General features: G+C 37.0%; 1 protein-coding gene across 1 annotated transcript in view; it reads left to right on the top strand.

Moving 5' to 3' along the window:
- The window catches only part of UBR3 (ubiquitin protein ligase E3 component n-recognin 3), a 102,399-nt gene that overhangs the window by 69,022 nt on the left and 20,415 nt on the right, over positions 1-12,962 (top strand). The window contains exons 30-31 of the mRNA XM_053947540.1: positions 422-507; positions 8,900-9,005. Coding sequence (XP_053803515.1) covers positions 422-507; positions 8,900-9,005 — 192 coding nt within the window. The remainder of the gene's footprint in view (positions 1-421; positions 508-8,899; positions 9,006-12,962) is intronic.

Raw genomic sequence — 12,962 nt, 5'->3', positions numbered from 1 at the left:
CCATTGTACTTTCTGATTGTCTGAAGTGAAACAAAAGCTCTGCCAATGGAGAGAACACTTTTTAGATGTAGGTGATTGACTGAAAGTTAGCCAATCTGTATATTGTCTTTCCAGATTTGCACATAAGTTCCCTTATTATGCTGTGTGTGCATACAGGAGAAAGTCACAGAATTAACAATTTTTAATGCTTCTCTCATAACTCAATATAGTACTGTGTTAATACAGTACTTAAAATAATATATAACAATATCTTAATAAAGTTTGTTTTGTTCTGAGCTGTATTTTGGCAGTATTTCACACTAAAGATTAGTTCACATTATTATTTCATTTAGTGTATGCTGGGAGTTTGTCATGATTCATTTGTGTCTGTAGAAGCTTGAATAATGTTATTCCATTCAATACTGTTATGTTTTTCTTACAGAACAAACTTGGAACTTGAGCTGGTCCACCGAGGAGGAAATTTGTGTTCAGGAGGTGCAAGCACAGCTGGGAAAAGATCATGTTTAAGTAAGTTCCATGTTATTAAATGCAGTATAAATTATTATAATATTGAATAAAGATGTCTGATTCTTTCTGATATTTTCTAAATTACATCAACTTTTTCCTTTTAAAACCTTTTTTTTTCTGCCATAAGGAGTCTTTGGGTTTTTGTTTCTGTTAGAGAAATGTGAAAACTAATTTGCACAAATTCTTCATTAAGAGTTGTTCATGTCTTGTGAGTACAATTATTTAGAAATCAATTGTCATACTATGCATGTAATATTTTTTAATAAGTTTGCATTTTTGTGAGTAACACTAGAAGTATTTTAAGGGTGAAGCAGGAAAACTGTTTCACCCTAGTTGTTGCTAGCAATAGGAAAGAAGTTTGTTTTCTGAATGCTAATATAGCTTATGACTTGGTGTCTTACTTAGAAATATGCAGCTACAATATCCCATGTCTTTGTTTTGCCTAGTTCTTCCACAAAGTTTTGCAAATTTTCTTTCATGGAAATTTTCAAATTTTTTTGTTCTAAAACCTTTAATAATTGTCAAATAAAGCAACTTCTTGCTGCCAGAAGTGTTTTTTCTTAAAAGAAAATATTTTCATCTTTTACTGGAATATAAACAATTACAAGTGGACATTTTCTTTTGTCAGGAAAACTGGAAAGCCTGCCAGAATACTGCTACTACTACTAATGCTTATTTAAGTCAAGCTTATGTAGCAATAGCAGCAGATTCTGTAGGAGAAAAGAAAGCTTAGGCCTACCTCTGTCTTTTGGTACACAGTTTCTGGGGGATGCTTTCCTCATCCTTTGAGGTGACAAGCCACAAATGAAATCTCACCAGGTCCTATGCTGTCCACATTCCCTCTAGGACACAAGTCTTCTGTTACTGCCCAACTAATTTCATTCATATGTTGTTAATTTAAAAAGTAGTTTTAGCCTGTACTGTACGTTGTCTTTCCCCTCCATCATTACCCACCTTTCTCAGCTGACCAAAGTACCTGAAAAGTACATGTGTTAAAAGAACATCTCTAGATCACTGTGTGCAAATTTAGTCAGCCAGGATTCTGCAGGTAATTTATACTTAGATTACAATGTATTTTTAATTGTGTTCTCACCTACTAAGATGGACACTTTCTCCCTGAATTTTAGTTTCTTACTAATGTGTTACCCATTTCACAGGAATGTGTTTGAAAGAACATGGATGAGCAGATTAGGGTGAAGATTTCAACTTAAAATGGAAAAATTTTGGAAAGTGAAAAAATTTATAATGCTGTTACGCATTATGAGAGTGTATCTTTGTTTTCACATGGCTTTACTGGTAATAAAATTTCTTGACATTTTAGAGTTTAGAAGAAAGTATGCAGGGAAGTGGCCAGTAATTTGCAAGGTCATATTTTTATCTCACTGAGGTTTTTAAAATCAGGACATCGCAGTTTTTAGGTGTGATTTATATTTTAAGATAAAAGTGAAATGAAAGACATTCATTACATCTTAAAACACTATGAAATGTTTGACATCACATCAAATTTTTGTTACATGTACCTATTTAAAAGCTAGCTAGCTAGATAAATACCTCTAAAAGAGAATGGATTTTCTGATGGTGCCTCACCAACTAATGTCACTAAGTGCTGGAAGATTATGATTTTGCAGAGACTGCTTGAACCACTGGATTGGTGGGCAGCTTCCTTTGTGTACATCTCTGCAGCTTCACTGCACCACAGCAATTGATACAAAGGAAGAAATGACGTCAAAGGTTTTTCTCATTCTTTGGTGTTATTTGAAGAAAAAAGAAAGAAAAATAATGCCACCAAGCTAAGGCTTTGTGGTGGTTTGTATAATACATTATAGGTACTGTTTCATTTAAGTCTTTCTTGCACAGTATTGAAATGGCTTTTTTTCTAAACATCTTTCATGTCAGGTTCAGCAGAAGTAATCTAAAACATAACCTGGTTTGGCTTTTTCTGTGTATGAGATACTGAGGGGTTTCTTGTTATTAAGCATACCACTCTGTAGTAGTCTTGTAACAACTGTGAAGTCTGGTGATTAGATATTGTGGAAAATGGAATATATTGTCCCAGGTGAGCTGTTACAGCAGCAAACATCAGGGAAGATGGTGGGAACAAATAGGTCAAGAGCTGTTTAAGTAGATTGCACCATGAGGGCGGCTACTCTTGGGAAGTAAAATTAAGAGTGATTAATGCAGCTCTCAGTATCAGTGACCAAGTCTGTGTGAGAAGAATGGTGAAGAAAATTTGCCTGCAAAATTGCCATTTTAAGGCTTAAAGTTTTGTATGTGTGTGCAACCAAAAATGCAAATATATTTTTTACTTAAAAATCAAGTCCTATTTGAAGGACTACATTACAGTTTTACAGTCTATGGCCTTGCAAATTCTCATGGGTTTAGGGAAAATTGTGATACATAACAACAGTACAAGTCTTCTTTCTCTGTTTTATAAAGTGTAATAGACCTGTTTATCTTCATTATTCCATATTTATCAAACAGGGTCCCAACACAGCATTAAGGCCGAATAATTATGATTTCTCTGTACGGTTTTTCTCTGTACCTGGTCTATTGGAATATGGCAGGGGTCTTGGGGGGGGTTGGGACTAGATGATCTTTAAGGTCCATTCCATCCCATCCCTAAGAATTCTCTGACTCTGTGACCTCTCTAACTTGTGTAGATGTTTTTTTTTGCTATTTGTACTCTGGTAATCTTGCACTAGATGATGAACAATTCCACAAAATTTAAAAATTACATATAAATGAATTTATAATCTTCCTTTTTTAAATTTTAAATTTTTTAAATCTTTTTGTCTGTCTAGTCTTCTTTGTTTTGTTTTGTTTTCCTTTTTCCCCTTTGTGAGAAGGACAGGATTAGGATTTTGGGTAAAGATTAAATATTTTATCCTCTTGTCCTCTGGCTTCAGTTTCTCTGTAAATGAGCTCCTTATCCTTATGCTTCCTACAAATAGCTGTCTGGCATTGCACCATCAACTGCATTAATTGGAAAGCATGTTATTTACAATTTGACATCAAAAATTATTTGAGAGTTGTTTAAACTCTTCATAGTAGAACATCTAGCACCTTTGTAACTTCTGTAATGTCTCTAAACATTGAGCAACAGTATTGCTTTGTGGGAGTTGTTTTTGTCAGTTGGTTGGTTTGTTTTGGTTTTCTTTTTTTCATTCTTTTGAAGCCTTTATCTTGATTATGATGTTAGTATCAGTGCTTTTAGTGTTTTTGTGAGCATAGAAACTCATTGCTTCTCTTCATGATTCTTCTGTATCAAATTTTATAACCATGTTGAAAGTAATGGCTGTCTCCATTTTATCAATATGGACAGTGACACTTAGAGCCACTTAGTATTTCCTGTTGGGAGAAAAACCTAATTGTTTTATGATTTGCAAGATTGAGTTGCAGCTGTCTCTTTCCTATAGTCGTTGATGTAGATATGGTTGCAAAGAGTCCTATGCAGCTCTCTGCAGCCACTGAAAATAAAGAGAATAAAAGAAGTTTTCAGGAATGCCTTGCTCCATTGGGTTTCTGTGGTTGGTTGGGTTTTTTGGTGTTGCAGGGTTTGGGTTTTTGGATTTGTTTGCTTGGAGTTTTTTTTCAGTTAGGAGCTGTCAGTTTGCAGATCCTTGGTGCCCATTCATGCTAACTTGGAAAAAGCAGTTTTTCTCACAGCAGATGATCTTAAGTATTTTCTAAAACACTTGGTATGCCACTAATATCTAGTATGGGAGAAGCAAAAATAGGTACTATTAGAATTCTGTTGCTAAAGTTGATTTCATACACTGGTGAGTTTGGTGTAGAGGGTAATTAGCTGCTTAATCAGCAATTAAGACTTAGTGAAGATGTAAGAGATTTTGTAAAGTCTATCCAATCTTAATGCCTTAATAGGCTTTTCCTGATCTTCATGGTTTTTTTACCGATTCAAGTCTACTGGATCAGTGATGAATGGGAAGATGTTGTCAGCAGGTCTTTGCAGCTGCTGTTGCTAAGTGGACTATGTAAATCTCTACCAGGAGAAAAATATTTCTCAATCTCCTTATTGACAATCAAGTCCCATCTGGTTGTATCAAGTGGTTTTAGTTATAATCTACATTCTTCTTGATAGTCCCAGGCAACTTTGGGAGAAGAAGGCAGAAGCATCCCTGGGCTGGTAAGATCTTCACAATTGAGACAAGGATGTTTTCAGTTCCCCCTGCAGTGAACTGCTGTGTCACTTTGTGATGTTTTCACATTGTAAATATGAATACTAATTTAGAGAATGTAAAAAGGGAAATCTGAATCAAAACAGAAAACTCTATGACAGCAGACTATGTCCTAAAATAAAGAGAGGGGGTAGAAACACATTATCTAGACTGTTGCAAGTAAGACAAAGGCAGCCAATTCCTTAGCTTGTTTTCATAATGACAGCACATTGCTCTACATTGTGGAATAGGAATTAATAACAGAAAACAATCTGATTTGAACGCTGATAATTTGAGAGTTTACCAGTCAAGAGACCAGAAAAAAGCATGTAGGAAAAAAGGCAGCAAAAGTTATGTAAAAATTTGGGATCACTTTGGCAAAGATCAAACGAAGATTACGAGACCAAAACTTAGATCTGAATGCAACTTCCTGAATCACTCATTTTTGTCAATTGAGCATAGCATTTTTAGAATTTCTACCATTCATCTTTAAAATTGCTGTCTTTTTATGTCTTGAATTTAGTCTTCTTTTGTGTTGTGCATATCACACTAAACCTGAAAAGGGCTGTGAAGCTGCCTTTGTGGAATCCTGCTTTTTGCACTGTAACATAGCAGAATATTTTTAAGAGCTTTGTCAACATTTGTAAAATGAGTATGCTTTATTATTAAAAACAGTAAAGAATGCAGCTGCAGGTGCTGGTGCAGTGTGGATATATAGACAAAATACCCATTATCTTTGGGGTTTGTGAGAGGAGCAATATTACAATGCTTCCTCTTAGAGCTTCAGTCTCAGTGCAAAGACAGTGTCTTATCCATTGAGCTGCTCTTTTGAAAGTACAGATTCCAATTGAGTTTATTGCTCCTCTCTCACAATAGATTAACTCCAAGAAGTAAATCTACCAAGAACAGCAGTGACAATAACAAAATAACAGAAGTTATTTTCCTTATTTTTCGAAATGGATTAAGGAATGCTAATAGGTCTGAAAGCTAGTTCTAACTGCTAATCCAGATGATTCTGTGAAGCATTGTTTAAGCTTTACATGTATTCTGTGAAAACAAAGACATAAGCTGAGAGAGTTTGCCAGCAGTGCGTCAATGTAGGCAATACTCGAGTCTATGATCATGTAGTACTCTTCCCCACTCAAATGTCTAAATTTTAGAACCCTCCCAAGCCCCTGATGACTTGCAGCAATGAGTTATATTGTGTATCCAAATTGTCTGGTTTTTATATTTATTCAAATTATCTGGATGCAGTCTGCCTCAAATATTACAAAGTTATTAGCAAAGGAGGATCATATTCAATTTTTTTCAAATTTTGTTGCTGCTGCACTTTTGAAATTAGTATTCCTCCTACAAAAATTGGTTAAGAATGATCTTTTGGTGACTCTGAGCTGCAACCAGGTGCTGCCTTTCCCCCTTACAAGGGTAGGCTCTCCTGGAGAGAATCGCCTGGAAGATGGACTGTGAGGGCCATGGGCCGTTGGGATGCCTGGTGAGGTGATGGCCTTCCTTCCCACTCTTCACAAGCCTGGCCACGGATGTTTGTGGGCAATTGCTGTGGTCATGTTTTGCTGCTACTTGTTTAAAAACATTCCTTACATGTATTTTAAAGGTTCCAAGTAGTGTATAAGAGAATGGGAGGACACTCTGTATTTTTATGCTTATGTTTTGGAATTATGCATTCCATAAATACACAGGAAAAGTCCTCGGGTATTCCTTTGGCTCAAGGCAGGTTTCTGCGAGCCCCTCAGGCATAAGGACGTGGTGCAGTACCAAGCACTTGGTGCACAATCAAGTTGCCAGTTCTTGCTTCCCAGCGCTCTGCGTTTTCCTTGGCTTTCTCCGGTAGTTCGTAGTCACAGTAAGTGCTAAGAAAAGCAATTGGAGTGACTGCGGTGTAAAGCAGAAATAAAGCTCGGTGTGTGCCTCTGGCCGGAGCTGTTGCGGGCCGGCGGGGCCGGCGGGTGGGGCGGCGGCGCTCCCGGCAGGGCCGCTTGGGCCGGGTGCCGTGGGCGCTGGCCGCGCTCCCCTGCGGGGCAGCCGCGCCGCCTTCGGCGCAGCCCAAACGTGCTCTGTTCCGCGGCTGCTGCACGGCATCTTCCTGGGCACGTCCCGTCACTCTTGGAATGTGTCTCCATTCCATAAATGTTACACATTTGGAGATTGCAAGTAAATTCTCCAGGGCTAGAATTTGATGCTTGCCTGCTTAATTTCATATTAGTAAAAGGTCTGGAGAGTAGCTGTTAAAGGAACAGGAGATGAATTAATTACCCTGAACAATTTTATCAATTTTTTTTTTTTTTTAAATTTTGTATGGTTGCCTGTTTCTGTTTAAAGCAAGGAGCAGTTGAGGGGGGAAAAAAAGCTTTCATTTTAGTGAACAGGCAGGAGGGAAGGCTGGGCTATTTCCATGGGTTTCATTCCAAACAAAACCATGCTTAAGGGTTTTTTTATTATTTCGATGGAATATAAGTATATTTTCAGACTTTATATTTTCAACTTTATCAGCAAAGCAGTGTTTTCCTAAGAATCTCTTGCCAGGAGAAAAGATGACTTATTTTGTCCTCATTGACTGTTTTTATTCAGAAAGCAGGTGGCAGCTATCAATTCCAATGCCATCTACAGCTCCAATTATTTTACAAACCCCAGGAGCTAATTACAGCCCTCAGGCTCTGGCAGTCAGCTGATTTCATCATGCGACTCTTTTGGCCATTGCTACACCTCTGAGTAATTGTCTATTTATGGAAAATAAATTAATAGCTGCTATTTCTACTTGAAAAGGAGGACCTGTGTGTTTGTAGGTTGAGCAAGTGGGTTCTAAAAAAAGGTAGAGAAATTTAGAGAGAAAGATGCAAAGGGATCAATTGAGAGAATAAGGGTTGGAGAGGATAGATGATGTCAGGATACTAAGGGAAAAAGTTAAAATGAAAGGGAGAAAGAAAGCAGGGTCCTAGAAAATTGAACAGGAGAAAAGCATGACACCAAATAGCAAAATATAGTGTGACAGGAAGAAAAAAGTAAGCAAAATTGTGGGAAATGATACTTTTAATTATTTCAGTATAAACCTATGAAGATAAAAGAAGATTCATTGAAAAAGTGAAGTCTGAATCCTGAATAGTCCCTGATCTAGTTAAAGATGTCCCTGATCATTGCAGGATGCTTGGACTAGATGACCTTTAAAGATCCCTTCCAACTCAAACCATTCTGTGCTTTTTGTTGCATGTACCTTTCTGAAAATGCTCTTGACCTAAATGGTGCTTGCCTTCTTGGGTGGCTTAATGGAAGGAAGGGTTATATGTTGTCTTTCGTGATCATATGATTCATAGGTAAATATAAAATGTGCATTTTAATATGAAATACTGCAGTAAATCACCATGAGTAATTATGCATCCTCTGTTCAAAAAATTCTACAAGTGTTTTGCAAATAATCTTTTTGATACAGTGGCAGTACAGAAGGTTTTGAAATGATGAATATCAGCAAACTCTGCCTGCAGGTTGTACAGACAAATCTTTGGCATTATAAAGACTGTTGCTACTTTAGTGTCATTGATGTGTAGTCAGACTTCTGTGGGTTTGGGGATTTTTTTGTATAAAAGTTACCTACAAAATAACCATATGAAGGCAGAAGGAATAATAAACCTTTTAAAGATGAAGAACCAAAATGATCCTGCCATAGGCCAGGACTTGTAGCAATTTTAGATTAAATTTCAAATATATGGTGCACAGAACTTAACAGTAAAAGAGAGGAATTAAAGCTAAAAGTATATAAATTAAAAGTATATCAGTCTCTGTTAAGAATAATTGTTTAAGAAATCACCACTTCTGGCATAAACTGGAGAGGCAAGTGAAGTGAGCATGGAACCTTGGCAACATAACAGCATATGAAGCAGGATTTTTTAAAAAGGCCTGTAGTTAAGTACATGGAACACCAAAACAACTGAGATCTGGTCAAAACTTTCTAAACAGCCTTTCTCTGAAACATTTTTCTGTATATATGTATGTGTTCACCGCCTTCTGTTGAAGTCTTACTTCTCTTCAAATCATTTTTAAAAAAATAAATCAATCCTTAATAAAAATATGCTTGTTAGGGTACCAGCTTATTTGGAACGACGTGACAGGCTTCTCAGAATTTTGTAAAATACATGATGGCAATTTAATGTAAAACAGTTCATATCACTGTATGTAATACTCAGCAATCTGTCTTCTTCCCCTTTCAGATCAGCTGTTTCACGTGTTGGCCATGCACATGCGCCTCTACAGTATAGACTCCGCATACAATCCCTGGAGGAAATTAACCCAGCCCTCGCAGGATAAAAATTCAGAGCAAGTATTTTAATTTACCCAGTATCAGTTTTACCTGGTGAAAGAAACATCCTTACAGAGGGACTTTGGGTAACTTTGTCTTAATTTAAATTCTCTGTGAGGTATGCAGGTGGACTTAACATCTAAAAATTTTATGTATGAATTTGTAAAAATATGTTTTCTGATTTCTTTTACATAAAAATCTGACAAATACCAGTTTTGAGCTAAAGTTTAAATGCACCTCTTGCAGGATTAAGCACATGCAAATTAAATAGTATTGGGTAAGTGGATAGGGCACTGCTGTTCTTGATATGGATGCTCAACAATATTTACATTGAGATAAGCTGGTAGCTTATTTAAAGTTGAGTAATGATTAATAGCTGTAAATAGGTCTCATATATATGAGAAATAATTATATTTAGGCTAAAAATTTTCATCAAGCTTATTTTAAGCAAATTACTTATCTGAGTTTGCTTTTAAAACATGAACCTTACATACACAACCGTACAAGAATTAACAATACAATAAATCAAACCATGTACTTTGTTATGCAAGGACTCATCTCCTTACTTAAGACCCATCACTTTTCAGATTAGGAGAAAGGTTTCTTGCCTAAAACCAGATGATTTTTCCTCATAAGAAGAAAGCAGTGCATTTTTTTTCTCTTAGCACCTTAAGCATCTTCCATACTAAGCTCTACATTTTGTAGCTTGCAATTACGTCAAAAGACTGTCCTTTTAGTGCCTCTCCAGTTGTGTGTTTGTCAGTGCTTCTAGGAGCCTGAGGTAGAACACATCGTGCAATTTCAAAAACTGATCTAGAATTGCGATGCCACAATCCTAACTGCAAACTGGGGAAGACTGTTAAAACAATTGTTCTCGTTTCTAGTTTAAGATTTTACTGTTCTCTTGGACCCGGGCTTCTTTTTGCAAGAACATTAGGTTATTACAGTAATTGAACTGTATTAAGAAATTAATTTATAAACTATTAGCAGAAGAAAACATCAAGCATTTTATAACCTGAAAACCTGTTCAGCATGCATTCAAACTGCTTTGAGGGTGTGTTTTCATGTGACTCTGACTGAGCCCTGACCTAGATTGAGCAGTGGGATGATGTTAATGAATTTGTTGTATGGTTGGCTGAGTTATATGCGGCAGAATTAAGATCATGTGGCCAGAATGGCTGTGGGACAGATCATGCGCTTCTCATTTTGGCATTTGAAGAGCTTGCTGGCTTTGGAAGCAGCTGTTAATAGAGGGGGCCTACAGAGCTGATGGAATTCACCAGGCATTGGTCATGTCAAGGCTGAAGTGCAGTATGTTAGATTTCATTGGGCAATATTTTGAATCACTTAGAAATTAATGGTACTGTAGGTCTGTAATGCCTGGCTTTGCAGAAAGGGGCGCATGCCTGGAATGTATTTGAGCAGTTCTTGTGTTTTCAGCACTGGTTTTCAATATTTCGTGGTAGATTTGATGATGCTAGTTTGCCACAAAGTCCTAAATGGTTTGTAGGAAGGTACAACTGAAATAGCATCCATTTTGCCATGAAATAATTTACTAGTGAGATGCACAGAGGCTTTTGAGCTGGAATATTTTTGCTCACTCCTTGGAATGTTTTTTCTTCCTTAGTCTGCAGGCCACAGAACACTACAAAGGAGGCAATTTGAGGACATATTTTTAATTTATAAATTGGAGCATAAAATTAGTATCTGTAATTATACCACAGAAATTTGAAGTGGTAGTTGGACTTGAGGATGGCATTCATAGGATTTGTGTGTGTGATCTGACTGTACACTTCTTAGGGTCACACAGCCTTTTGAGAGATACAGAATAGCAGATTTTTTCAGGTACAGGAAAGAGTGCTCAGAGCAATTAGAAGGTGACACACTGCTGAAAATGAAAAAGCTTAAGAGGATGGTGGAGAAATAATCATTGCAGATTTTAGATGTGAATAGCATTCTGCTGCTTTGAAGTTAACCAAGTCATCTAAATCATCAGCCTGACCTGCACATGAGACTTCAATCAAAGACTTACAGAAAAAAAAATGTCAGTGAGAGAAAAAGTTCTATATTTTCTGACTGTATTACTGTGATACCAAATAATTTAACTTTAGGGAAGTCACAGAAGCAAAATAACTTTAAACCAATATGCCATCCTTTTCTATTTAATTTTCACTTTAAATTATTATTTAAGTTGAAAGCAGTTTTCCAGAGAAGCTAGTTTAATCTTAATTTATTTAAAAGAATAATTTTCAAATGGAAAGAAAAAAAACCCACACACATGCAAAAATCTGGAATGCAAGTCCCCATTACATTGTATTCTCATTCTCATTTAATTATAGTTATTTTCTTTAAATATACATAAATATTTACAAATAGAACTACCCAGATGTAGAACCCACAATTTTTATCTTAGTTTTCTACAACTCAGCTGTCATTCTTCATAAATAATGCCTTAGATTTCCTGTGACTAGAACTGATCAAAGTAACTTGTAGAGTCTCAGAATTGCTTCACTGTACTTCTCAAAACCACCAGTTTAGTCCAATGTCTTCTGTAATTGTATTTAGATCTCCTTGTAGCTGAAAATGGCAACTGAAAGGAAAGATGGGGAGAAGCTCAAGCAGCCACAGCAAGGTTAAGTAGAAGTAAGGAAATCTTGAGCAAAAAGGGCCCAAATAATGTGAGCTGTTTGAGAGGGGGAAAAAGAAGAAGCTAAGTCTGGTGAACTGTGAATGTTTTAGTAGATTATTTCCCCTGTGCAGTTTATGTTGCAAAATTCAATGTATGCTTGGTCCCACAGGCTATACTTAAGCAAATTGTTCTTCTGGGGCAGATCTGGTTTCACTAGTGATCAAATAAACAATTATTGTGGTGCAAAGGGGGAATAATAGCTTCTGGCAGGGGGCAGGCAAGGAGCAGCTGGAGGCAATAATTACTAAACCCAGATGTAAATTTAATGGGCTAGTCCAAATAGTCACAGTTTCAGGAACAACAAACATGAAATGAAAGGATATACATGTTTTTTAAATTTTGAATCTCTACGAAGGCTGAAATTTTTGTGTCTATTTTGAGAGACAGAATATATCAGCAAAGGATTGATAAAACATTAAGGATCTTTGCAGTAGAAGCATTTGGAGGGAGGAACTGCATGATAAACTGAAATGCTGGGTTATTTTTTCTACAGTGTTTTGCTCATGTTTCATTCTAAGCTAGATCACTTCAGAGACTGTTTATGGTGTCATACTGGGGCAACAAACTGCAACTCAGGGATAGGACTGAGCACCTGTGCAGAGGAACCCCTTATGTCACATCTCCATCACAGAAGCTGTTGTGAAATGGGGAAAAACCCCACAGTTTTTCTGAAGATTCTGAGACAGAGCAGGATGGTGGGATAGCGGGGTTTAGTTAAGGTTTATGCGAGAGGTGGTCTATACCTACATGTGCTGCAGCAGGACTTATGTGCTCTATTCCATACAACAGAAATCCTGCCTGAAACAGCTGTCTCTCTGGTCATATGTTACAGTACACAGGTTTTCACAGCAGTGCCAGCTTCTGCTCTTGGCTGTTTCTTCCTTCCCCTGAACTATAGCTCACCATCTTCCTTGGCTGTGCTGATGTAACTTGGGCAGGCTGCATGAGCAAAGTCAAGCAACAAATCCATGTTTTTAAAAGCTTAAATTGAATGAGTTTGGGAACTGGTGACAAGGGACTGCTGGGGGCACCCTGGTAAAAGAGAACGGGAGATGCCCAGTGTTAGAACTGTCAGTGAATGTATAATGAGAATCTGACCTGCTGTAAAATCTGCTGTGACACAATGAAGAGCAAATATGAAATTGTGATTATGTCCTCAGGTGCAGCCCGAATAAATAGTAGAATTCTGCTTTCTTGCAGTGAATATCAGAAGCTGTGTATTAGTTTGACCTTTCTGCCATCTTGTATTTGTGTGCTTTACTTCTTGTCCTGCAAATTGTGAATA

Source organism: Vidua chalybeata, chromosome 7 (assembly GCF_026979565.1).
Source record: "Vidua chalybeata isolate OUT-0048 chromosome 7, bVidCha1 merged haplotype, whole genome shotgun sequence".
In the NCBI taxonomy this organism is placed as follows: Eukaryota; Metazoa; Chordata; class Aves; order Passeriformes; family Viduidae; genus Vidua; species Vidua chalybeata.
The sequence above is the reverse complement of the archived record's forward strand: the minus strand, read 5'-3'. Positions and strand labels throughout refer to the sequence as shown.